The 26860-nt window shown below is 52.4% G+C and overlaps 2 protein-coding genes across 2 annotated transcripts in view; both read right to left on the bottom strand.

Moving 5' to 3' along the window:
* Nucleotides 1-21835, bottom strand: Def6 (DEF6 guanine nucleotide exchange factor). The gene is made up of 11 exons (XM_059281790.1): nucleotides 21696-21835; nucleotides 13848-13988; nucleotides 13199-13384; nucleotides 11393-11629; nucleotides 10694-10840; nucleotides 6097-6205; nucleotides 5683-5981; nucleotides 3241-3407; nucleotides 2950-3148; nucleotides 760-850; nucleotides 1-593 (listed from the first exon to the last, which is right to left on the bottom strand). The coding sequence occupies exons 1-11, from the start codon at nucleotides 21789-21791 to the stop codon at nucleotides 373-375; spliced, it is 1893 nt and encodes a 630-aa protein (XP_059137773.1). The 5' UTR covers nucleotides 21792-21835; the 3' UTR covers nucleotides 1-372.
* Nucleotides 21836-23530: 1695 nt separating this feature from the next.
* The window catches only part of Znf76 (zinc finger protein 76), a 29052-nt gene continuing 25722 nt past the window's right edge, over nucleotides 23531-26860 (bottom strand). The window contains exons 11-14 of the mRNA XM_059281807.1: nucleotides 26622-26785; nucleotides 25931-26095; nucleotides 24915-25028; nucleotides 23531-24315 (exon numbers count right to left, since the gene is read on the bottom strand). Coding sequence (XP_059137790.1) covers nucleotides 24211-24315; nucleotides 24915-25028; nucleotides 25931-26095; nucleotides 26622-26785 — 548 coding nt within the window. The 3' untranslated portion in view covers nucleotides 23531-24210. The remainder of the gene's footprint in view (nucleotides 24316-24914; nucleotides 25029-25930; nucleotides 26096-26621; nucleotides 26786-26860) is intronic.

Raw genomic sequence — 26860 nt, 5'->3', positions numbered from 1 at the left:
CAGTGGGCAGATGTGAGCAGTTTTATTTGGAAATATGCCTCCATGACTTGCTGGTAGTCTGGGCAGGGGAAAAGGCAGATAACCTTTGGGGGCAGATGACCTTTGTCTTAATTGTTTAGTTTCTTTCCCAGCCCTGGTCACAGGGTCCTTGAGGCTGAGGCACAGAACCATAGTCTCAAGTATTAATACCCCAGACAGCCTCTATGGTCTGGGCCCGGTGAGAATGACAACCACCCTTATCTTGTACCAGCTTCTGGTCGGCAGGCCTGGGCCGTATCCCCAGGACCTCTCGCAGAGGCTGGAGTCACCCTCAGGCCCGCTGTAGCCGAGTCCTAGTAGACACAGCATCAGAAGAACAGGAGTCATCAGAAGCTAATTTTCTGGTGCCGGATCCAGTTTATCTTCCTGAGAGGCAGAAGCCAGGATGGGAGTCTCATCCCCACCATTGAGGGACTTCTGTTCGCTGCTGTTGCCTGAAAGGGTTCTGCTGCCTTGGGAACCCCAGCGGGTCAGGCGCTTTAGAGAGGAGTCCCGGCGGGCAAGTGGAGGGGGCTGGAAGCCGGTGAAGGAGCTGCTGGTGGTCGGACGCTTATCTGGCAGAGGGAAGAGAGGTAGGAAGGAGGAAAATGAGCTGCAAGGGAGAAGTGAAGGTCTTGCCTTAGCCCTGGGAGAGGGAGACCTTTGACCTTCAGTTCCGCCTCCACGGCCCAGCAGACCTGGAAGCCTCCCTTTGTCCATCCCAAGGCAGGGAAGGCTCACCTCCCGGCTCAATCGGATGCATGAGCCTGTTCATCTGGACATTCCAGTGTTTCACGTTGGTGCTGGCCTGGCGCAACTTCCTCTGGGCAGCCTGTGGAGCAGGTGGTGGGAATGGGTCAGAACTGCCATCCATGGTGGCAGGTCAGGGTCAGAGCCCCTGAGACTCTGACTGCAGCAGCTCATCATCTCCCTGGGAAACTCATGTAAGGCTGGCCATGACGGTGCTGAACATCTCCCTGGCAAACTCATGTGAGGCTGACCATGATGGTGCATGCCTGGGATATATACTCGGGTTATAGAGAAAGGGCGAGGTCATGGCCTGGGCTACATAATGAGTTAGAGGCCAGCATGGGCTACATGAGATCCTGCCTCAAAAAAGGTGGGGGAAGGGAGCTGGAGAGAGGTCTCAGTGGTTAAGAGCACTTGCTGCTCTTGCAGAGGACCCAGGCTTGGTTCCCAGAACCCACGTGGCAGCTCACACCACCTGTGACTCCAGGTCCACGGGATCCAATGCCTTCTTCTAACCTCCAAGGACACTTGCATGCATGTTGTGCACATACACATCACATAAAATCAACAAATCTTTAAAAAAACAAAGCCCACGCGTGTCCACAAAAAGTCAGGGTTTGCCTCCAACTTGAGGGGGCTCGTGTCCTCCCAAAGGTTCAGCAGTCACCATCATTTTCATCCACGGAGCTGCTGAGACACGCCGAGTGCATTTACGGTTTTATCTAACTTCCTGAGCAGAAGTTAACACAGTCACATATGAAGCAGGTTAAATGACCAGCTCAGGGACATACACTGAGTCCCAAAGCTCTATAACAAGGACCTTGTAGGAGAGTCTCTGCACCAGCACTCAGGGCCCGAAGCAGGGGTCGGCTGGGTGGGCAGATCCACGCCTTCCCGTGTTGCCCATTTCTGTGTTGTAGGTGGCCGTGAGCTAGGGTGCTAGCGGCTAAACCTGGGTCCCCTGAAGGGGAACAAGTGTTCTTAACCACTGGCCTGTCTCCAGTCTCCGCACTGTTTTTGCCATGACTGTGTCAGCCGGAAAAATTAAATAAGAGCGCCTTTAAGATTTATTTTTATTATTTTAAATTACGTATATCATGTCCAGGTGTGTGCGCGTGAGTGCAGGTGCCCACAGAGGCCAGAGAATTGGAGCTCACTGGAGCTGGAGTCACAGGTGGTTGGGAGCCTGCTGACAGGTGTGCTGGGAATTGAACTTGGGTCTTCTGGAAGAGCAGCACGTGCTCTCAACCAATGAGCCATCACTTCAGCCCCAGTAAAAGCTTTTTAGACTTTATATGTAGCTCTGGCCGGCCTGAACTCACTCTAGACCAGGCTGGCCTAGAACTCAACAGAGATACACTTGCCTCTGTCTCCTGAGTGCTGGGATTAAAGGCCTGTGCCACCACACCCAGAAAAAAAAGCTTTAGAAAATGTATCTATTTAATTTCCTTTCACCAGACAAGGTCCGTGAACTTATCCTTCCTTGAATGTTGAGATCACAGCCACAATGCCTGATACAAACAATGCTGGGAATGCACTGAGGGCTTTGTGCATGTTAGACATGCATGCCACATCCCCAGGTCCTAAAAGACATCATTGGGCTGGAGAGATGGCGTGGCCATGAAGAGCACTGGCTGCTTTTAGAGGACCAGGATTGGACACCCACATGGTGGCTCGCAACTGTCTGTAACTCCAGTCCCAGGGGATCCGACACTACCACCTTCTGGTCTCTGTGGGCACTGCCCTCACGTGGTACACAGGCATACGTGCACACAAAGCATCCATACACATAAAAATTAATAAAAAATTTAAAAAGACATTTAAAAAACAAACAAACAAATCTAGAACCCTTATCTATAGAGATCCAAGCTCTAGGGAGTGTGTACAAATCTAGGGCTTAGAAGAGTAGGGAGGAGGGAATTCTGTCCAGGTTAATTATATTGTTGGCAAATACAGGTGTGTTCTGCATTTACATACTAAGTACCATGTATTAGCTTGTTTCATGGTGGTAACCAGAGCTATCTGTTTGCTTTCCCAGATGAGAGACTTCAGACTCAGAGACGTTAAGCAACCTGTAGGCGGTAACACCGTCAGCGGATGATAATGCGCGTTTGAAGATGGGGCAGGCGCAATGACACTCTGGCTCCCCCAGCTTCTCCCGGTTCCCGCCGGGTGTCTCACCTCCACGTCCTCGTCCGCCCTCTGCCGGTTCTGCCGCACCTCCTCCAGCTGCTGCTGGGCTTGCTGCAGGGAACGGCTCTGCAGCGCCATCTCCTGCTGCAGCTCCTGCTTCTCCTGCTGCGCTCGCTCGATGTAGCGCTCTTGCTCCTCCTTCAGATGCATCAGCTGTTTTAGCTTCTCCTCCTCCTCCTCTAGCAACCTGCCGGAGAGCACAGGGACCTCTCAGAGCGAGGGGCGGAGGGAGGTCCGCTCAGACCCTGGCGGGGAAGGGACCCGGGTCCTCGTGCCTACCTGGTCTGGGCGAGGCGCACGGCCTCCTCATCCCGCCTAGCTTTCACCTCCAGCTGCAGGGCTTCCTGCAGCCGCTCCTGCATCTCCTCCAGCTCCGCGATGCGCTGCCGTTGCCGGGCTGCTTCTTCCTTCTTCAGCTCCATCTCAGCCTGCATAGAGGCCCGGGCCTGTGGGGAGCGCAGAGCCGGTCAGTGGGACACCGGAGGAGGCAGACAGCTACTTACTGCCTTTCCCAGGCTCTGCCTGGCTGTGTATGGAGGGTCTTTAGTTGGGGTTTCATGATCTGACCTGTCCAAGAGCCTGATACCTCAAATTATTCTTTCCTTGCACTGCCCTTAGAAATAATAATTAGACGTTTGCTGGGGCTGCAGCTCAGCAGTAGAGGGACTTGCCTAGTATGCCCACGGCCCTGTGTTTGCCATCCAGCACCTCACACAAAACAACACCAATTATAATTACATGTAATTAAACACCATGATGTTATATTACAATAAAACAACATATTAAATTAAGGTAATCCCTTCCTAGCTCCTACCCTAACAATTATAATATCATTATGGTGGGTACCAGGGACTGCAGTTATAACAACAACCAAAAGCTATTGAACTTTTTTTTTGTTTTTTTTTGTTTGTTTGTTTGTTTTGTTTTTTGAGACAGGGTTTCTCTGTGTAGCTTTGAGCCTTTCCTGGATCTCACTCTGTAGACCAGGCTGGCCTCGAACTCACAAAGATCCGCCTGGCTCTGCCTCCCAAGTGCTGGGATTAAAGGCGTACGCAACCACCGCCCAGCCCCCCTCTCTCTCTCTCTCTCTTTTATTAAAAGTTTTTATTCATGTGGATGGGTGTTTTAGCTGCATAGATCTCTGTGCATGATGTGGGGACAGTGCCCACAGAGGCCAGAAGAGGGTGTGGGATCTGCTGGCTGGTTCTGAGCTGCCACGTGGGTGCCGGGAGCCCAAGCTGGGTCCTCTGAAAATGTTGTGTAATATAATTTTAAGGTGCGTTACTTTTGCTCATGTTGCATTTGTTTAACTCTGTGAAGCTGTGTTACTGTGCCTGTGTAAAACACCTGATGGGCTAATAGAGAACTGAACAGCCAGTAGCAAGGCAGGAGAAAGGATAGGCGGGGCTGGCAGGCAGAGAGACTGTATAGAAGAAATCTGGGAGGAAAAAGGAGCGAGAAGAGGAGGACCACTCTTGGGGCCAGCCACGCAGCCAGCCAGCCAACCAGCCAGCCACCCAGCCACCTAGCCACCCAGCCACCCAGCCACGGAGTAAGAGTGAAAGTAAGATTTACAGACATAAGGAAAGGTAAAAGCCCAGAGGCAAAAGATAGACTAGGTAATTTAAGTTAAGAAAAGCTGGCTAGAAACAAGTCAAGCTAAGGCTGGGCATTTATGATTAAGAGTAAGCCTCCATGTGTGATTTATTTGGGAGCTGGGTGGCAGCCCCCCCAAAAGAGCAAAACCAACCAACAACATGAAAAAGCAGCCAGTGCCCTTAACTGCGGGGCCATCACTCCAGCCACAGGAGGTTCAGGCTGGCCTCAAACTCTCTAAATAGCAAGGATGACCTCGAACTCTTGACCTTGCTGCCTCCACCCCTTCAGTGCTGAGATTACCGGCCGTGAGACACCCGGCCTGCTTCATTGAACTCCTTACGAGTATTTCTTCACCGAATCCTCATCCTAGCTCCGTGAACAGCGTTCTAGTTCTGTATCTCTAGATACAGAGAGACTCAGTGCTGGACTGGGCTCATACAGCTCTTAAGGTGGAGGTGTAACGGGCACACATGCCACCGCATGCCTATGGGGGTCAGAGGACGACTTTGTGGAGCCGGTTTCCTCTGCCTATCTTTAGCGGATTCCGGAAATAGAATTCAGGATGCTAGGTTTGTGCGGGTAGTGCCTTTACCCTCTGAACCAGCTCGATGGCCTAGAACTGAGTTTTCCCAAATTATAAATTCAATTGTTTCTGCAGTCTACTCTGCCCTCCACATGCGTCCTACCTACAAATCCCAGCTTATAGTCCCCAAACTGGTTTTGTTAAAATGTAGTTCAAGTCCAGATTGACTTCGTTCCAAACTATTTGCAATCAACAAGTCTTAAGTAGCTTTTTCAGCCCAAATCCTGCCCCCAGAAAAGGTTTCTGAACTAGGTCCCACTCTACAACAGGGGTTTGCCCTAGGCTCTACCCCCTATTACAGCCCCACCCTACCACCCATTAGGCCACGCCCACAATATCCTCCACCCTACGGGCTCCACCCTTCGGCGAGGCCCCGCCCACAGCATCCTCCAGCCTGGTCCTCTTCCTGTCACGCTTCCGTCATGACCCCGCCCCACCCTCTCACCGGACACGGTCCCCAAATTCTCCCGCCCAGAGGCTCCGCCCTCTGCCTAAGCCCTGCCCCGGTCCTCCCTGCCCCGCCCTCTGGACAGCCTCACCTGCTCCGCCTCCCGCAGCTGGCCCTCCAGAGCCTGCTGCAGCTCCCGGTGCTGGCTGCGGCGGCGCTCCTCCTCCTCCTGCAGCAGCCGCTCGGCCTGCCGTTGCGCCTCCTGCAGCAGCTCCAGCTCCTGCAGCTTCCTCTCCTTCTCCTCCTGCAGCTGCTGCAGCCGCAGCAGCTCCTCTTCCTTGGCTGCCCGGCGCCGCTCGCGCTGCTCCCGCTGCTCCCGCCGCTTCTGCTTCAGGTCCTTGTGCAGCGACGTCTTCCCCTCCGCCTGCAGCCGGATGGCGGTCTGGATGGCTATGGGCCGAGTGGGACGGAGTCAGCCGATGCCTAGGCCACCACGGCCAAGGGCCTCCAAGGGTCACTCGGATGAAGTGACCGGAGGTCCAGCTAGACCCAGGCAGGCACTCACCGGCCGTCCACTCCTGGCGCTGGCGTGTGTCGGAGGCGCTCATCTCGTACGTGCGGCTAGCCGTCTTCACACAAAACATGCAGCGCTTTCCTTCGCGGTCCGGAAGCACCTAGGAGAGGGGTTAATGGCCCAGGTCAGATGACTTCACCGAGATGGGGGCCACATCTGCCCCAGCAGTGCCCCAGCTCCAGCCCCCTCCTCCTCCTGGCTGACCGTCCCCACCCTGCCAGGAGTATGCATGGTCTGGGGTGGAGGGTTAGTTATTGGGGTGCCTGTGTGCCCACAGTTCTGGTGTTTGTTCTTTGAAGGTTGGCCAGCGCCATTTTCATCGTGGTATCTCTCCACAAGACGTAGTAACATGCTTGAACATGTGCCTGGGTCCTCACCACTACAACTGCTGATTTCCACTTAGTCTCTTGAGTGAGGCTTGTTCTTCATGGTCTGGGGATTCTGGTGTTACAGGGGTGTGTCTGGCGTTTTTGCCTCCGCTAAATGTATGTTCTATGGGAAAATAACAGCTGTCTGAAGCAGTGTTTTCTTTCTTTTTTGCTTTTGTTTTTTGAGACAGCGTCTCACTATGTAGTCTTGGTTGTCCTGTAACTCACTATGTAGACCAGGCTGGAACTTGAACTCACGTAGCTCCTCTGTTTCCCCGAGAGCTGGGACTGAAGGGGTGAATGAACTACAATGTGCCCAGCTCTGCACTGATGGTTTTTTGGGTTTTTTTTTAAACATTTTTATGACTTATTTATCTTTATTTCTGCATGTATGTCTGTGTGAGGGTGTCAGATCCCCAAGAACTGGAGTTACAGTTGTGAGCTGCCATGTGGGTGCTGGGAATTGAACTCAGGTCCTCTGGAAGAGCAGCCAGTGCTCTTAACCTCTGAGCCATCTCTCCAGCCCCTGCACTGATGTTTTCTATATAACATTTATCTATATATTCCTGTCAGGCATCACTTCATTCAGAAAGAAACTGGCTCTGAGATGTTTGGAGGCTTGTCCGACACCTGTTTCCTTATTTAACAAAAATGGATAAAGGCTTGGGTAACTGATTATTTTTTTCTTGAGATAAGGTTTTGATACACAGCCCAGGCTGGCCTCTACCTCCAGTCTTCCCTGCCTCAGTCTCCTGAATCCTGAGAGCCCTTAATAAATCTTTAATATAAAAACAACAAGCAAAGATATAGAGAAACTGTAATACTTAGATCCCACAGCTGAGTGTATCAGATGATTCAATTGTTGAAAAAAATTGGCATTTCCTCAAAAGTTAGAATGATCATATACGGTCCAGTGAGTCTATTCCTATATAAATATTTACCAAAGAGAAATGAAAACATATCCAGTAGAAATGTGTCCAGTGCCAGGGGACTGGGCCAATGGTTCAGCAGTTAAGAGTGCTTGCTTACCGCTCGTGCAGAGGATCTGGGTTCGGTTCCCAGCACTCACACAGCAGCTCAAAACTGACTCTTCTTGCCTCCTCAGGTTCTTGAACACATGTGGTGCATATACACACACTCAGGTACACATACACATAAATGAAAAGTAAATATTTCAAAACCTAGTGCCAGGTGTGAGTTCCTTTTGGAGTTGTTGGCCCGAGAGGTCCCATAGATTCCCAGACATTACAGGCTGTGGGAGCTGTGCGTCAGAACTTGACGGTAAGGCCCTAGTGCCGAAGGCGCCAATTGCTTGAATCTCAGAGCACGGCAAAACCAAGCTGGTGTGAGCTGGGAAGCGTTAGCTCTGCTGCCTGGCTTTCGGAGTGCTAGGAGGTACATGATTCTGGAGAAAAGTCATCATCCGCCATGCTCAGCTGTGAGCTCTCCAGGCTACAACAATGACTGGCCTGGAAAGACATGACCACTGGTGCAACAGTGTCCTGAACATCGTGGGAGTGACCAGTCACTTTCTGATTAGATCCAAGTCCCACTTCACAGGACAAAACCCACACTTGACACCATTATTTAGCTACCTATGGCTCCACAGGTCATGGGCCCTAGAGGAGAACCCACTGGTTTTTGTTTTGTTTTGTTTTGTTTTGTGTGTGTGTGTGTGTGTGTGTGTGTGTGTGTGTGTGTGTTTGTGTGTTTGAGACAGGGTTTCTCTGTGTAGCTTTGGAGCTTTTCCTGGAACTCACTCTGTAGCCCAGGCTGGCCTCGAACTCACAGAGATCCACCTGCCTCTGCCTCCCCGAGTGCTGGGATTAAAGGCGTGCACCCCACTGCCTGGCTTGAGGAGAACCCACTATGATTATGCTGCTGAATGGACCGAGTATTAAACTAACTCCCAATGAGTCATCCCTATCCCCACAGACCAGGGCATCTCTCATCCCTCATCTGAGAAGCTTCTCTTCACAGTAGATGGTGATAAACACAGTGAACCATAACTGGCCGAGGGAGGGATTGCACAATGCTCAGCCCTCAGGGGATCCGTACATACTGCAAACTCCCTCCCGAGGTTCAGAGATCATTTTGGAGGAGAATGGAAAGACTGTAAGGGCCCGAGGCAGCTGATGACGACAAGGAAACACAGCAGGGCAGCTGAACTCACAGCCATTTCAACACCATGGCCAAAACCTGTGCAAGCCCAAGCCAGACCAAATCCCACGAGGGGAGTTGGGCACCTTGTCCCACCCCAAGCAGTGGCGCCAACGGTAATAGTTAGTTGCTAGGAGAGGAAGAGTCAGTTTTCTCTGAGAGTGTAGCCCTTGGTAAGTCAACCGCTCTCCAGAATCCAAGAATATTTGGACAGCACAAATTATCTTGAAAGATTTAAAAAAAAAAAAAAAAAGATACAAAGTTGGGTGAGTAGGGAAAGGGGAGGGGTGAACTGAAGAAGAGTTGGGGGATGGGAGGTAAATATGATCGAGACAAGTTGTGTGACATTCTCAACTACAAAAGGACCTCAATTCAATCCCTGGAACCCATGTAGGAAGCTAGGTGTGATGTCATCAAAGCTGGGCATGATGGTACATGCTTTTCTACTAGCACTGAGGAGGTGGCAACAGGCAGATACCAGAGCTTGATGGCTACCAGCCTACCCTACATAGCAAGATTCCAGCCAGTGAGATACTCGGCCTTAGAAACAAACAAACAAAATGGGGTTGGGAGCGCTGGGTGGTAGCTCAGTAAAGTGCTTGTTGTGTAAGCATGAGTTCTAGTCCAGCACTAGGTTAAAAAGCCAGGCATGATGATGCATCCTATAATCCCAGTGCTAGGAAGCAGAGAGAGGAGAGTCCTGGGTCTCTCTGGCCCACCAGCCTAGCTGAGCCAGTGAACCCCAGGTTTCGGTGTGAAAGACTCTGTTGTGGAATATTACTTTATGTAAAGATGTGTTACATTTGTTTATGTTGTGGAATATTACTTTAACTACGGAAAGATGTGTTACATTTGTTTATGTTGCATTTGTTTAACAATGTAAAGATGTGTTGCTTTGCCTAAGGCACCTGATTGATCTAATAAAAAGCTGAACAGCCAATAGCTAGGTAGTAGAGGAATAGGTGGGGTTGGCAGGCAGAGAGAATAAGAGGAGGAATCTGGGCTTGAGAGGAGAGAATGAGGGAGAAAGAGAGGGAGACGCCCAGGGCCAGCCAGGCAGGCAGCCGCCAGCCAGACACAGAAGAAGCAGGAAAAGTAGGACATACAGAAGGAAAGAAAGGTAAAAAGCCTGAGGTAAAACATAGAAGAAGAGAAACAGGTTAAATTAAGCTATAAGAGCTAGTGGGACAAGCATTAGATAAGGCTGAGCACTCATAACTAATAAGAAGTCTCCATGTCTTTATTTGGGAGCTGGTTGGTGGGCCAGAGAAAGCATGTTATAAGACTCTATCTCAAAAAATAAGGTAAATGCTCCTGAAGAAATTCTATCAAAGGATGACTTCTAGCCTTCATATACATATGCACATGTGTGTGGAACACACACACACACACACACACACACACACACACACACACACTAAGGTAGATGGCTCCTGAGGAATGACACCCTAGTTTAAACTTCGGTGTCCATATATGTGTGCATGTACACCTACAAACAAATGTGCACACGCACCCACAGGAGCATGTACACACACACACACACACACACACACACACACACACACACACACACACGATCCTGGTATTTGAGAAGTAGAAAAAGCAAGAGAATTAGGAATTCAAGGTCAGTCTTGACTATATAAATAAGTTCAAGACCATACTAGACTACAAGAATCCCTGTCTCAAAGGAAAAAGAACTGGAAAGATTTGCTGTGCGGTGTAGATATGAGTCATGTCCTCTGAAATCTCTCTTGAAGTTTAATAATCCACCAGTGACTTCCGTGTCTGGTTGGTGGTTTCAGTCTTTTTAAAGTGCTGACACTGGGCTGGTATGGTGGAACACCTGCCTATCATGCTAGAGACTCTGGCTTTGACCACTTACACGACAAAACGGAAAAAAAAAAAAGTGCTGACGTGGAGGAGAACGGCTTCTAGGCAGCCAGGTGTGTGTGTCCTAACCTGGGCGGACCCATCACAGCGAGGGAACTGTCACAGCGAGCTTCCTGTCTCCTCCACCCTTGCTCCTGACCCCTTGTCTGCACACTGCACTGTGCCCTCACCTCCACACAGCAGTGAGCGTCCAGTGGGATGGTGCCTCTCTTCTCCTTGCATTCTTCACTCCCAAAGTAGCAGAGGCAGCTGGGCTGCAGCTGGAACCAGCGCTCTGCCCAGTTCCTCCTCAGGTGCCCTCGCTTCCACAGATAGCCCTGCGGCCAGAGGCAAGTCAGAGAGGACTCCTATGTCTCCATCACCCCTCCTGATGGTCCTCTAGGTCTCCATCACCTCCTTCTAATGGTCCTCTAGATCTCCATCAGCACCTCCTAATGGCCCTCTCGTTCTCCATCAGCACCTCCTAATGGTCCTTTAGGTCTCCATCACCTCCTTCTAATGGTCCTCTAGATCTCCATCACCACCTTCTAATGGTCCTCTAGTTCTCCATCAGCACCTCCTAATGGCCCTCTCGTTCTCCATCACCTCCTCCCAATGGTCCTTTAGGTCTCCATCACCTCCTTCTAATGGTCCTCTAGTTCTCCATCACCCCCTTCTAATGGTCCTCTAGTTCTCCATCACCCCCTTCTAATGGTCCTCTAGTTCTCCATCACCCCCTTCTAATGGTCCGCTAGTTCTCCATCACCCCCTCCTAATGGCCCTCTAGTTCTCCATCACCTCCTCCCAATGGTCCTCTAGGTCTCCATCACCCACTCCCAATGGTCCTCTAGGTCTCCATCACCCTTTCCCGACGGTTCTCTCAGGCTGACCTGTTTCAGGACATCTTGTATGAGCTCCTGGTAGACTTCTTGGATGGCCATGCTGAGGGAGTCCCGACCTACACCCCGCAGGCAGCGGCCGGAATTGAAGAGCTCTAGGAACTGCCAGACGCTGAGTCCCCCAGAGGTCTGGGCGGCTTGAGCCTCCTGCGCCAGCAGCTCCTCCAGCTCGCCCAGGCCCATCTCCAAACTCATGCTGCCCAGGAGCTTCTTCAGCAGATACTCAACCTGGAAGGGAGGGGAGCCAGGTGATGCCAGCAGCACCTCCAGAGGAACCTGGACCAAGGACAAGGGGCAAGGGCACGGGAAGGCCACGCACAGGTGGAAACCAGGAGACAGATAGGAGAGGGAACCCTAGAACCCTAACCACACCCCAAACAGCCTCCCTCATGCCCCCTGCTATGTTGTTTATGCTTTCTGCCATAAAATAAAAGTAGGGTCATTCTCCCAGCCCTCGAGAGGCAGAGGCAGGCGGATCTCTGTGAGTTCAAGGCCAGCCTGGTCTACAGAGTGAGATCCAGGACAGCTAGAGGGAGCTACACAGAGAAACCTTGTCTCAAAAAATCAAAACCAAAACCAAAAAAAAAAAAACAAAACCCTCCTACCCAACGCCCTCAACTCTGCATATGACAAAAACCAAGGACCAATATAGAAAATGACTAGCATACTTCAAGTAAGTGGGAGGCAGCCAGCACTCCATTCGGCTCTCTGGTCCCAAAGCCAATCCACAGCCCTTGAGATGCTTCCCTTGCGGGAGAGCAATGGAACTGGGGCTGGGGATAAGCAGGGCAGGGACAGGAAATCCATGGCAGAGGAACAGGAAGTGGTGGTTGGGGTACATCCTGCTGCAGTCTGTTCTCACAGCAGAGAGAGCCTTCCTCCTCTCTGAGGGCCCACCTTGCCCCAACTGGCAGAGACCTGATTAGAGTGTCCACATTGGCCCCAGCAGTCTTAAGAGACTCTCTTTAGGGATGTCACCCTGGGGACTACTGGGTCTCCAGTGGCAGTTGAGTAGGAAGCATTAGTTCAGATCTCAGTTCCCCCAGAACTAAGAAGGCAGCGCCCAAGCCGGGCGGTGGTGGCGCACGCCTTTAATCCCAGCACTCGGGAGGCAGAGCCTGGCAGATCTCTGTGAGTTCGAGGCCAGCCTGGGCTACCAAGTGAGTCCCAGGAAAGGCACAAAGCTACACAGAGAAACCCTGTCTCGAAAAACCAAAAAAAAAAAAAAAGAAGGCAGCGCCCAGACTCTCTCAGCCTCTTCCCCCAGCATGTCCTATGTCTTTGGAGTCTGTCTGCCTCTCCAGTTAATAAGAAAAAGAAAAAGAAAGAAGGGAAAAAACCCCTCTGAGGCCAAGGCCAGACTTGGTTGTCCACTTTGTGTAACCAGAGAGTTACTTCCTGTCTGCGAAAGCGCCCCCCCCCCTTTCCCTTAACAAAGTACCTCCCTAGATTGCGACTGCGCCTAAGAATCCGTTGTTTGATCTGAATGCTCTCATTTAAAATGCTCATCAGTGTGTTGGGCATTTATACTGACACAGAACATAAACATTGGTGGTTCGTTTTCTTCTTTAGAGAACCCTGATGGAAATGTAGTTTTGCTTCTCCTAGAAGAAGGCACAGGTTATGTGATGTGGACACTTCTCAGCAGCCAGAGACAGCCTGGTGAGGCTAAAACGGCATGGGGTGACAGTGAAGACAGGGTATGTGGGAAGGCATAAAGACAACTTCTGTCCTTCATGGTTTTGCCAGGGGCTTGGCCCTGAGTGACTCAATCTCTGGATCTGATGTCACCCTTACCTCATCAGGAACCATGATCAGTGGGTACTTGTCCTCAGACAGGAAGTTGAAGAGGCACCAGAGACGGAAGGCATCCTGATTGGAGAGCAGGCTGTTTCCATTGCTGTCTGCTCGATAGTTCTTCTTGGCCGTCAGCGTCCAGCACAGCTCATCAAAGTGCTCTTTAACGAAAGCCCCCTCCTCCACCTGCCAGGAGGCCTGTAAGTTAGCAGCTGCCTCATCCCCGCTCCAGCCTGGCTTCTTCGGTCCATCTATAAACCCCGCTCCCCACTCCCGCCAAGCCCAAGACCGAACTCAAGCTGGTTTAGGAACTTCACTGATATCTCCCACCTTCTCCCCCTAATTTCCCTGGTAACAGTGAAATCTAGTTTCTCAGCCAAGGGAAAGAGGAGGGGAACCCCAGGGGACAGGACAGCCAAGGAGAATCTGCAAAGCAGTGACGGTGGAGATGAGCAGGGTGGGGGTTGGGGTGGGCTTTGGCAGGGAAGCTAAAACAGAAGACGGGCAATAGGGGACCGGTGACTGAGGTGGGGAACGGAGATGAGGAGCAGGGATGGGCAGCGTGGAGAGAATGGGAGAGCGGAGAGTTAGGGCCCAAAGCTAGGTATTAGGGTCCTGGGGCAGGGGCACTCCTCACAAGCTACCCCACCTTGTCTAAGATGTACTTGTTGAGGTAGGGCATGTAGCCTTGGCTGGACACGGGGCCATCGTCATCATCCCGGAAGTGCTCCTCCAGGGCCACAGGGTCATGGGGGATGTGCAGGACCGTGTACAGGTTGTGGGACAGCACCTTGGACAGAGTGACAGTTTGCTTTCCTGCACCCAATCAGGCCTGGACCATTGATTCCATTTTGCCTGGTCATCCATCTCCACCCTGCGCTGGCTGAGTTCTCTTTGGGCACTATCCAATCCGACACCCAAGAGCATACTCAGCACTTTCCATCATTCACAGCACTCCCATAGCGACTACCCATGTCCCCAGTGACAGATGAAGAAATACTGAGGTCCTACTCCACTGGCAGAGCTGGGATTCAGATCCGGGAGATGGCGACTTTTCCCATCCTTTTATTACTAGTTGGTGGCTTCTTTCTATAAATCAGGACTCGGGATCCTGGTCTCTCAGAAAGTGAATGAATGGGAACTTGGGATTCCAAGCATGTGTGGTGGTGGTGGTGGGGGCGGGGAGGCATTCCAGGGCAGAACCCTTGACTTGATCATTTCTAATCAAAGACTCCGTATTCAGGCTGCCATGCACATCCAGGTGAGTCTGATCTGGGGAGGGCCCCTCTGAACAGGGGAGGGAGGTGGAGGGCATTTCAAAGAATGAGAAATGGCTCGTGAGATGGAGAAATAAGAGCAATGGTAGCGGCCGGGGCGGCAGTGGACACGCCTTTAATCTCAGCACTCGGGAGGCCGAGCTAGGCGGATCTCTGTGAGTTCAAGGCCAGCCTGGTCTACAGAGTGAGTGAGTTCCAGGACAGGCACCAAAGCTACACAGAGAAACCCTGTTTCGAAAGAACCGGGGGGGGGGGGGGGGGGGGGGGAAGAGCAATGGTAGCCATGTGGCCAGGATGGTGTGTGTGTGTGGTGGGCTTTAGTTGAACAGATTTAGGATGCTAAAACACGACAGTGAAGTTTGAACAAGAAGACTGGGTAAAATGAAGAGAAGGGGAAAAGTGGCTTTGGGGAAATTCTGTTACGCTGCTTAATCACAGACAGTGTGAGTTTTAAAATCACCCCACTTACTGGGTGGGGCATAATTCGGCACGATTTTAATCCCTACATTCAGGAGGCAGAGGCAGGTGAATCTCTGTGAGTTCCAGGCCATCCTGGTCTACAGCGAGAGATCCAGGTCAGCCATAGATACACAGAGAGACCCTGTCTCAAAGGGGAGAATGCCACTGCTATTAACCTGTCACTCCCTGTGTACCAGTCACTGCAGAGATTTAAAATGTCTTCTTACATTTATTCATTATGTGTGGCCAGGGCAGTGCTTAAGTCATGGTGTACTTAAGTCACATGGAGGTCAGAGGACAACTGTAAGGGTCCAGTTCGTTCCTTCCACCATGTGGGAGATGTCGTCAGACTTGTCAGTAAATACCTTTACCCACTGGGTCAGCTCTTCAGCCCAAATTGCTTTTTTAATGAAAAGAAAAAGAATTTAAATGCACCACGAGCATGGTGCACATACACATAATCTTAGCAACTATGTAGGGGTAGGAGGTTCAGGAATTAGAGGCTAGCCTGGGCTACATGAGACCAAATAAATAAAATATTTACGTGTATTTGTAAGTGTGCGCGCTCCAGCCTTGCAGGTGCTGGGTGAGGATCCTACCAGTGAGCCACTCTCCCAGCCTCATTTCCGGAATCCTGGTTGTGAGAGCTAGTAAGTATCCTTCCCCTTAAATCATGATTTCATCCCTGTCACTGACATCTGGCTAATGATCTACAGTCCACTCTATGGGTACCACTGGCTCAAGGTCCAGCACTTAAACGTCCAGTGACTGCCTCAAGAAGACAGTGATGGACAACCACTAAAGTGACAGTGTCTGCCTGAGAGTCTTACTTATCCCGTCTGTCACGCCTCTTCTCAAAGAGCCTCCTAGGAGGCTTCCTGCAAAGCCCCAGGCAAACGGCTACTCTCCGTGAGGGAGAGACCTTCACTTCCAGCCTGTAGGCTCTTGGATAAACCCTTTCACAATCTGAGCCTTGGTTTTGTTTTCAATCAAATGGGCTGTCGCTGCTGGGGGCTACAAGGTGTCGGATGACGCAGAGCCCGCTCAGGTCTGCACACAGTGAATGTGAGCGTCTGTCCAGCGTGGAAGGCGTGGCTTTTTATCTATTTGCCAAAGAAGAAAAAGACAGTAAAAGCAAATACTGAGGAGACTGGAAAAATGGGGGCTTTACTAACCCACTACCAGCTGGCCGCTGGTGGGGCACTCCTTTACCCCCAGCACTTGGGAAGCAGAGGCAGGCAGATCTCTGTGAGTTCGAAGCCAGCCTGGTCTACAGAGTGAGTTCCAGGACAACCAGGACACAGAGAAACCCTGTTTCAAAAACCAAAAAAAAACCAAAAAAAAAAAAAAAAAACCCAAAAAAACCTACCACCAGGGTGTGAATTAGTCATCTATATATGTCTCATGTAGCCAGGCTGGTCTTGAACTCACTATGTAACCAAAGATAACCTTGAACTCATGATCCTGATGTCTCTACATCCCAATGCTGGGAATACAGTTGAGCACTGCCGTAACACGTAAATTAGTCATCTTTGCGGTGTTCAAGAATCAACTTAAAATTGGATGTGGGCTAGAGAGATGGCACCATCATTAAGAGCATTTGCTGCTCTTCAGAGGACCTGAGCTCAGTTCACGGCATCCACACAAGGCAGCTCACAACTGCCTGTAATTCAGGAGGTCTGACATCCTGGCCTCTGAGGGTACCCACACTCATGAATACACACACACACACACACACACACACACACCACCACCACCACCACCAACAACAACAACAACAAAATTTTAATCTGTTAAACTGGATGTGACCTCTAACTCAGCATTTCTTTCTTTTTCGTTTTATATTTTCTTTTCTTTTTATGAAGATTTACTCTACTTTTAATTATGTGATGTGTGTGTGCCTATGTGTGTGTGTACTTGCTCACAAGTGTGGGTGCTCTCGGAGACCAGAGGAGGACGTCAGGTACCCTGGAGCTGGAGTTACAGGCTGTGAGCCATCTGACATGGGTGCTGGGAGTCGACCTTAGGTCTTCTGCAAGAGCAATGTGAGTTAACTACTTAACTACTTACTTGTCTCTAGGTCTTTTTTTTTTTTTTTTTTAATTTTTTGAGACAAGGTTTCTCTGTGTAACAGTCCTAGCTGTCCTAGAACTCACTTTGTAGTCCAGGCTGGCTTCGAACTCACAGAGATCCGCCTGGCTCTGCCTCCCAAATGCTGGGATTAAAGGTGTGTGCCACCACCACCCGACCCACTTATTTATTTATGTATGTGTGTGTGGTGGAGTACACATCTCACAGTTCTCAGGTGTCACTTAGACACTCAACACAGACCTGGGGAGGACATCAGCTGAACTCTGGGGAAAGGGTTTTCCTTAGGCGTTCTTGTCCTCAAGGAATGGGTGACACCCAGAAACACACAAACCGGGACAGCAGAACACAATTTTACAGAGCAACTTAATAACTGGGCAGAGTAATAACAGTGGTTAATGGTCCACCTTGTTTTTAAATCTCTGTTATTTTAACAGCGTCTGTGTGGAGCTCAGAGGACGACTTATGGGGAATCAGGTCTCCCCTTCCAAAGGTGGGTGCCAGGAATCCAACTGGAGATGCCAGGCTTGGCAGCAGGTGCCTTTACCTGCTGAGGCACCCCAACAGCCTGTCAGTGTGTTGTTGAAGTCTGGAACATATACTGCCTTTATGACAGAACATTGGAGGGAACATTTGAGACAGGGTCCCATTCTGTAGCCCAGGCTGGCCTTCCAATCCTTCTACCTCCGTTTCCTGGTGCTGGAATTCCAGGTCGACACCATCTCGCCTGTTTATGGAACTGGAGGTACAGGAGTTGTTAGCCACCATGTGGGTCCTCTACAAGAGCAGCCAGTGCTCTTAACCACTGGGCCATCTCCTATCCGGCCCATTCCTGTTTTTTTTTGTTTTTTTTTTTTTTTTTTTTTTTGAGACAGAGTCTCAGGTATTCTTGGGATGTCCTCAAACTCATTCTGTATGACCTTGAACTCCTGATCATCCCGCCTCTCCTACCGAAGTACCAAGATTACATGCGCTCTCTACCATGCCCAGTTTGGGCAGTGCTGGAGACCCAACCCAGGGCCCCATGCACGCTAGGCAAACACTCTGTCGGTTAAGCTGCATTCTGCAGGCCTGCTGCCTTCCTTGGGGCATTCACCTGCATCCACCTGCCCGGCAGGGGTCCCTCATCTCTGCCTTTTGTGACTGAATCTGCAGAGCCCAGTGCTGGGGCTGTCAGTTTTCAGGGTGCGGTGGTACTCAGGGCTTCAGACACTTAGGGCCCTCCACACAGAGAGGCTGACCTCAGACTGCTAGACTTTCCTGGGGTGAGGGGTGAGGGGCGGGATCAGGCAAGACAGGAAGTGGCAGGGGTGGGGCAGTGATGAACAGGAGCTCACTGCAGATCTCAATCAGCCCTGGGCCAGAAGGAAGGGAGGCTTATCCTCCACTCACAGGTGAGGAAATGGAGGCTCGGGAGGAGTGTCTAGCTCCGAGGCCCCCTCTGGGTCTCTGCTAGAGCAGGTGAAACTGAAAGGCCTGCCCCGCCCTGACCTCCTGACTCAGAGTTTCCAGGGGTGGGCTCTAGATGTCTGTATTTTCCGTAGGCTGACATCTGGACTCCCTCAGCCCCTGACCTCGGGGTGGGCAGCCCTGGGCATAGAAGGTTCTGTGTATTCCCTCTTCCCTCTGTAGGGATGGGGTGGAGCTCTTCTCCTGGGGACCCAGGTCCAGGGAGAGGTTGGCAGTCATGTCTACACTGACCCCAAGAAATAGAAAGAGCTGGTTCTGCAGAGCCCCAGCTCTCGGACCCCTGTCTGGCAGAGGTCAGAGGTGCACACATGGCAGGAGCCCGTAAAATCACCAGGCAGTGACCCCACAAAGCAGGAGTAATCTGGCTCCTACAGAGACTACTCTTTTTTTTTTTTTTTTTTTTTTGACTCCTTTTCCTTTTTATTTGTTTTGTTTTGCTTTTTGAGATAAGAACTCACATTGTAGCCCAGGCTGACCTCAAATTCTCGGCAATCCTCTTTCCTCGGCCCTTTAGTGCTGGGGTCACAGGTATGACCTCTGTGTAGGTTCCAAGTCATCTTTTTAAAAGGATGCACAGCCAGGCATGGTGGCACACACCGTTAGTCCCAGCACTTGGAGGAGGCAAAGGCAGAAGGATCTCTGTGAATCTGAGGCCAACCTGGGCTATACTGAATGCTGGGATTAAAGGCGAGATACTATGGTAATGCTCAGCAGACAAGGGCACTTGCCCCTGACCTGACAACCTGAGCTCAGTGCCTGGGACCCAGCTGGTGGAAGGGGACCCCAACTTCCCAAGCTGTCCTCTGGCTCTACATGCACACTGTGGTTCCCACAATACAGACAAAGATTTAAATAAATAAATAGCTAAGTAAGAGTATTCACAGAAGAAATCATGTCCCCCACCACACACACACACACACACACACACACACACACACACACACACACACACACCAGCCTTCTAATCTCCAGGGAAAACAAAACAAAGCCACTCTCCATCCTTGGGGCTTGTTGGCTTCTTGGTTTATTTATTTATATATTTATTTTATTTTTATTGTTTTATTTTTGAGACTCTCTGGAGTGTCCTGCTTCCCTGTGCTGGGATCTCAGGTGCCGACCCATCCAGCCCCTTGGGCTTTTCTCTTCCCTCCTCAGCCCCAGCGGGACGTCCCCAGGCTAGCCAAGGCGACTATGCACACTTCAGGAGAGAAGAGCGACTCACAGACACAGCAAGACCAGGGCTGGTACAGCCACCCACCTGCCTCCCACAGAGACCACAAAGGCTAGGAGCCCCTTAGTATGCCCAGCTAACCCCAGGACCGTCCCGAGTCCCCGTGTTTACAGAAGACAGGGTGTACCGCGCTGGTGATTTCTGTCGCTCCGCTTCTTCCTCTGCCTCCCAACCACTTCTCCATTTCCTCGGCCTCTGTCCCCACCTCCAGTACTATCACGACTTCCTCCCACTCTGGTGTTGCCGCTGTGGGCCTGGGGGAGACCCTCTCTTCCTATGCAGGGATCCTGCCTTTTCTGCCTCACCTCCACGTGGCCCAAGACTTTCTGTGTTAGTGTGAGAGTGGACAAGTTTTCTGTCGGGCAGGTGTGACATTCACTGTTAATCCTGTGGGGCCAGAGATGTCACCGCAAGTGGGCTCGAGTTGAGCTGTGAGGTACACAGTTCAGGCATGCATATTCTCAGCCTCTTCCCCAGAGATGCTCAACCTGTGGGTGTTGGAGGTGGGAATGGGGCCAGTCAGAAGCTAACACAGAGGGGCTCTAGTCGGGAGACCTTCCTGGAAGAGACCACCAGAAAATGGAACTACTTGAGGGCTGGACCCTCTGCATATAAGGCACAGAGAGAGCCCGGAGAGGTGTCAAAGGTCACAGATGGAACATACTATCTTGGGAGCAAGAAGCCATGTGGTGGGGTGCTAACGTAACAGGATGGAACGAAGGTGGGTGGGCTCAGTTTCGGCAGGACTGGTGTTCTGGATGATCTAGTTTCCTTTCATGGATAGAACTCAACTGGATGAGCTGGGCTTACACAGGATGGAAGGAATAACCTGCCTCCCTCGGGGACCAGAGGTGGCACTGGACTCTCCTTCCCCGGGGAAGTACAGCATTAGTCTTAGATGCTCACAAATCCAGCTAAGGGACAGATGAGGACAGAATTGGAGCATCTAAGTTCATAGGACCCAACCCCAGCAATGTCAAGGTTGAGATGGAGGAGAGCATGCCTATTCTGTCCCATTTGCCTCCCAGCTTTCCTGTCTTGGTGATCAGCAGAGGAGGTTGTAAACACACCCGTGTTTTGAGGGGAAAGCGAGACAGAGAGACAGCCTAGCCTCGTGGTGGCCCACAGCCTCGTGTACCACACTAGATGAAGTATTTAGAGTGAATGGACCCCTAGGCAGGGTCTGAGGGTTGAGCCGCTCTGACGCTTTCCCCAGCACGCCACAGCCCCAGGGGCAGAGGCCTTTGCTTCTCCCCCAGGAAGAAGATGCCTACCCAGGAAGAAGAGAGCTGGTTCCTCTCCTCAGAACTGTCCAGACCAGACGGTGACAGGGGTGGTCACTGATGGGCTTTCCTGGGCCTGGCTTCCCTCCACTCTCAGCCTAAAGTCTCAAGGCATAAGGCAAATTTCCCAACCTGCTGTGTTCCTGTGCTGGTAGGTGGAGCCGGACGGTGCTCTGTGTAGCAACACCGTGGAGACTTTGGCCATGACCCCTTAGCTGGCCCACAGTACTGTTTCACTCTCCAGCTTGCTTTGCAAATGGAGGAGGCACTCAGCTCCAAAGGAAGTGACTGGCGAGCACTAACTAACTGTCTTTCCTCAAAGCCCCGAGGAAACCACAGGGAGGAGCCGGGTGCGTGCCCAAGCTTGACTCTGGAGAGCCCACAAGAAGCCTGGGAAGGGGGCAGGCTACTGAATCTCAGAACCCCATGGTGCCACCTCTACCGTCCAGTCAGAGTGCTTGATTCTGGACAGTGGCTCCGGTGACACATGCCTGGGACCTCTGGGAAGCAGTCACTGAGCTACATTGGCTCTGTTACCTACCCCGGGCCTGCACTCCACCAGGGGCCAGGGCTGCTGGATGGCAAGGTGCCTGCCAAGCAGCAAAGGCTTCCATGTCTGACTTTCGACAGGGCGGATGGGAACTGGTGTAGCGAGTGAGCCTCCCCTAAGCCCCAAGGACGCCCCTCACCTTGAGTTGGGACTTGGAGACCTTGCCGCTCTTCTCCACGTCCAGCGCGGTGAAGGCGTACCAGATGGACTTGAGCAGCTCCTTGCGAAGGGCCATGGCTGAGGCGCCCGCCCCGGCCCAGGGGCGGCTCTGACACCAAGATCCGGTTTCAGGAAATGCAAACGGCTGCAGACCGCAGAGAGGCCCTGGTGCAGAGCGGAGCGAGAGCTCCACCTGCCTGCTCGCTCTGGCTTCCAGCGCTGGCTTGTTGCTCTGGCCCTGCTCTGCTGTCCCACTCCCTCAGGGGACCAGAACGAACCTTCCCAGAGTTACAGCTCTCCTTTGCCTGGTCTGGCCCCTTTACAAGCTCCCCTGCCCCAGAACCTTCCCAGGGTCCCAGTGGTAGCTCAAGGAGAGAAAGCAAGCTGCCCCGACTTGGAGGTAGACAGGGTTAGGAGTCAAGATTATCAAGTGGGAGAGTTCGGACGAGTTAACCCTTAGAGTCTACTCCCAGTAAGATGCCAAGTGCCCACCTCACAGAGCTGGGTAGACTGGGTATAAAGAACACAGCAGGCTTGCGACAGGGCTTCCTTTTAGGGCCACCTAGCAGGATCTCAATGAGGAGTTCTATCCAAGCAGACGAAACCCACCTGGAGGGAGAAGGGAAGCAGCCCCTCACCTGGGCTGCTGCTTCCCTTCCCTGGGCCTTGGTTCTAAAGGCGACTCAGAACACTGCCCGCTCTGCACCCAGGGGCTGTGAAGAACTAGAGGCTGTGTGTGGAGCGTGTGGAGCAACCCTGACAGCGGGGTTCACCTCGGAGGTCCTGGCAGGGGCAGGACCCCTTCCCTAATGCCTCCACCTCTTCAGATGCAGTGCCCACTCAGATTGAGGAGCACCCATATCGTGGTGGCCACCAGATTTCAATGAAGCCTCATTGAGGCTGATTCTGGGACATCCCACTCCCAGGGGAGCATGCCCAGCCTCTCTACCTCCACAGGACTCGTGCCCAGAGTAAATAGGAAGCAGGATATGGAGACACACACCATAGCTCCTCACTTGGAGTTCTGAAACTTAGGGATAAGTTTGGGGCCACCCAGGCTATGAAGCACAATTTTGTCTCAAAAACAAACTAACAAGAGACCCCAAAACAACAAAGAGCAAATGTGAGCCTTCTAGGTACCCCAGGAGAGGATGCACTTGGTCCTTGGTGTTCTGCATCCATTCCCAGTAAGGGTCTGGGGGCCCATTAGAGGGTCATGGTAGAGAGAGGAAGAGGCACCCCCAATTCCTACAACATTCCCACACAGCTGTTGTCAGCCCTACAGCTGCTCTCCATGAGGTCCCTCCGATATCTGTCCCGTGTGGCTGCTCTGCATTACGACTCTTTAGTGGGGCCACCCTGCGCCTTTGGAATCCCACAGCCTGGGCTTAGGTGTTCTGTCCCCCTAACTGGGTGACAGAGTTAGGATGTCAGCACGACAGCAGTGAGGCATTAGAACCTCAGCAAGCCTGGGGAGGTCCCTCACCTGGGGCTTCGTGTGGCAGTGGCTGGGAAGGGAAGGACTCAGGCTCCATTCAACGACAGAAAGACAGAGACCTGAATTCGTCCAGCCCAAGCATGGTGAGACCCAAGATTCAGACCCAGCCCGGGGACCACAGCCACTCTAGTCCTGTCTGGCGTGGGTGTGGGCAGAAACTCCTAGCAGCTCCTCAGGGCTCATCTCTCCCGGGGCCTTCCTCCTGCCTGAACCCATGGAGAAGGCTGCACAGAGTTGTGCTGGCTAGGGAAGTGGACTGGAACCCAGTGGGCCCTGCCACCAGCGCCCAGCCCTGAAACAATGGAAGAACCCAGGGGGAAACTTGCAACTTTTATTAAATACTCATTCACCCGTTTGCCGCCACCACCCACAGCAGGAAAAAAAAATAATTATCAAAATAGAATTAAAAAACTAAACCACAAAACAAATTAACCCGATCCCAGCAGTCTAGGTACAGGCCATTCTCTGTCTCTCTCCAGACAGAGAAGAGCCACGGGGGAGCCACGGCCTGGGAACCCACTCCAGCCACAGGCCCCTGAGGAATTAATTCTGACTGTGGTGGCAGGAAGTTCCTGGTGCCAAGTGGCTAGGCATCTTGTCCACCCTACCCCCAGGAGGTGGTTATTGCTGGGAGGCGCTGGGCTGAAGAACTGTATACCTTTCCCCTGGTGGTAGACCAGTCCTCATCCACCTAGTCCCCATCTCTCTGAGAAAGGAGTGGACAGAAGCGAGTATTCCCCCAATGGAGGAATGCAGGTGTCCAGGGCAGCCTGGTGACCACGCTGGTTGTCCTCGGCCCCCACTGCCCACTGCCTGACACCCATCCTGGGTGTGGCCCACAGCCCTGTCCACCAGAGGTCATTTTCCTGCCGCCTTCTCACCCCAGAGGCCTCTGTGGCCATCTTCTTGGGGTCAGCCACCGCCAGGGCCCCGAGGCGGGCCGCCTGTGAGCATGGCACCTTCTCCGGCACTGTGTGGGGGCACAGTCGTCTCGGGCTTAGCGGCCACTCTCCGCCACTGTGGTCTCCAGGGTCACAGCCCCTTGCTGCATGGCAGCAGTGGCCACACTGATGGCCTCCTCCAGGGTCTGCTGCTCCTCCAGCTGTGAAGAGGTGCAGCAGGAAGTTCAGTGTGAGACCCTCCCTTCCAGACCCCAACAGAGGCCTGGGTGACCGTCCAATCTTCCTTACTATGGCCCTAATATAGGAAACTCTGCAATGAAGAGTCTTGCGAGGCAGGGCCTTGGCAGACCACAGGCCGCCTCAGGGTCAGAGACACCAGGCAGTTCATAAAGGAGTGACTGGCTGGGTGATGGCACACACCTTTAATTCCAGCACTCGGGAGACAGAGGCAGGTGAATCTCTGAGTTCAAGGCCAGCCTGGTCTACAGAGTGAGTTCTAGGATAGCTAGGGTGGTTACATAGAGAAACCCTGTCTGGGAAAACCAAACCAAACCAAACCAAAAAAGAGTAACTGGTTAGGAAGGTCCTTGGAGGGAATGTACTCCAGCCTCTGATCTCCAGGGTGAAGAGAAAGACGCAAGATACGAGCTTTCACCTCAGGTCACTGCCTCAGTCACCCCCAAGGCAAGGATGCCCCCGCTGTCCCTCAGATGTGTGGATGTAGGCAGAGAGGAATCCAAACTTGGTCCCTTCCACCACCCCTGCTGCCCCCAGACCCGCTTGCCTTTCCTCTACCCACCTGCACTGCGATGTGTGTTCCGTTGGCTGTGGCCAACAGCGCCACCTGTTGATGATGAAGAGATGCCACACTTGAGTCCTCAGTTACCAAGGCCCCGGAGGTAATGATTGTGACCTGCAAACACACGCAGAAAGACCTTCCTTCCATCTACCTGCAGCACCCATCCCTCCCCATGCAAGTAAACACATTCCCAGAGGAGAAAGCCGTTATGGGTCAGACTAAGCAGCCTGGAGCTCAGAATTAAACACGACTGGATTTTTCTTCAATTTGCAGGACTTTTTCCGAGGGTGGCAGAGTGGTAGTGAGGGCACTGGAGACCGAACCTCAGGAGTTAAGGCAGGTACGGCAACCAAGCTACATCCCTAGTCCTTAAAAGTTTTTGCATTTTCTAAGCCAGGGTCTCACCAGTTGTCCAGGTTGACCTGAGCTGTCTTAGCCCCGAGCAGCTGGATTACAGCTGCAGGCCACCATGCCTGTCCTGTTCTACACTGTCTGGAGATGTCTGCTTTAAAGATGAAGGGTTGCTGAGGGGACTTTTTTGTTGTTTGTTTTTTGAGAAAAGGTCTCTCCTGGCTGACCTGGAACTCACTCTGTAGCCCAGGCTGGCCTCGAACTCACAGAGATCCGCCTGCCCCTGCCTCCCAAGTGCTGGGATTAAAGGTGTGTGCCACCATACCTGGCCTTTGAGGGGAGACTTTTTTTTTTTGGTACTGGGTATTGAATCTAGGACCTCACATGCGCCCAACAGGAACTCTACTGCTGAGCTGTACCCCACACCTTTTCTACTCTTTAGCTTGAGACAGGGTCTCACTAAGTTGCCCAGATGGACCTTCAATTTGTGATCTTCCTGCCTTAGCCCCCCAGGTGGCTGTAATTACAGCCCTATAGCACGAGGCCTGGTAGGGAGACCTTTTAGGGTCTCTTCCTTTCATGAAATGTCTTGATTAGTTTGGACTGCACGTTTAATGCCCCCCTCCCCCCATGGGAAGGGACACAATCAAACTGCCTGTTCATACGGGCTGCGTCTGGGTGCCATCGGCGCTGACCATGGTGACCGTATGTGCGCCAGCTGTGGCCAGTTCGTCAGGATGACTGGGGATGGTGAGGGTGGTGCTGCCGTGCTGGGTCACCACGCTGATGGCACTGCCCAGGGCCTGCAGGTCTTCCGGGGACAGGCTGACCTGTCAACAGGGGGGAGACGAGCTGCAGCTTTGCTGGACATGTGTGGCGTGCAGTGAGAGCCAGGCTGGGGGCTGCGGGTGCAGAGAGGCCCACTGAGGGCACCCTGCTGCCTCGTCTACTTCCCACTACATGGCCTCTGGAAGCCGCTGCACGCAGGTCAGGGTCTCCACCTAACTCATCTTCCTGATCATTCTGGAAGGAAGAGGCACCCTAGACAATGAGTATGGCCAAGGGGCAGGACACCCTGCGGCCAGCAGCACCGGTAGACTTCCAGCTTCAAGACCCGAGCACTGACGGGACTCTCTCGAGGACATGCGTATCATTCAGATGAGGACATCAGTCTCAGAGGACACAAGACTGGGAGGAGCAGGTGACCACACCGGTCCCCTCAGCCTTAGCTCTCTCAAGTCCATAAAGACAAACAGGAGCCTGGGGGGAGTTGAGGCTGGGAACTTCGGGGCTCCCCAGAGCCCCAGACTGGAGGAGCCATGCTGAAACTGCTCCACCCATGCCCAGGGTCTCTACCTGCTGGGCACCATCCTGAGTGATCAGAGCCACCTGGGGGGCCCCATCTTCCTCGGTCACCATGGCTACTTGGGTTGGGATGTCACTGCTCTCTTCCTTCACCTCCGAAAGGTAAGTAATGTGGGCTCGTTTGGTCGGTGGGCTTTCCTCAGCAGCAGAGGCAGCTAGGGGAGGAGGGCCCAGGCTGTCACCTGCTGCCAGAGGCCAGGAGAGGCCCTGCGGGCCCCGCCTCCCACTTC

This window comes from Peromyscus eremicus, chromosome 16_21 (assembly GCF_949786415.1).
Source record: "Peromyscus eremicus chromosome 16_21, PerEre_H2_v1, whole genome shotgun sequence".
NCBI lineage: Eukaryota > Metazoa > Chordata > Mammalia > Rodentia > Cricetidae > Peromyscus > Peromyscus eremicus.
This window is presented reverse-complemented; position numbering and strand designations above follow the sequence as displayed.

Coding starts and splice junctions, on each gene's coding strand:
- Def6 (XM_059281790.1), bottom strand. CDS start 21,791: ATGGCCCTTCGCAAGGAGCTGCTCAAGTCCATCTGGTACGCCTTCACC. Junction 13,385..13,847: donor ACAAGTACATCTTAGACAAG/GTGGGGTAGCTT, acceptor GCCTCCTGGCAG/GTGGAGGAGGGGGCTTTCGT. Junction 10,841..11,392: donor TACAAGATGTCCTGAAACAG/GTCAGCCTGAGA, acceptor CTCTGGCCGCAG/GGCTATCTGTGGAAGCGAGG.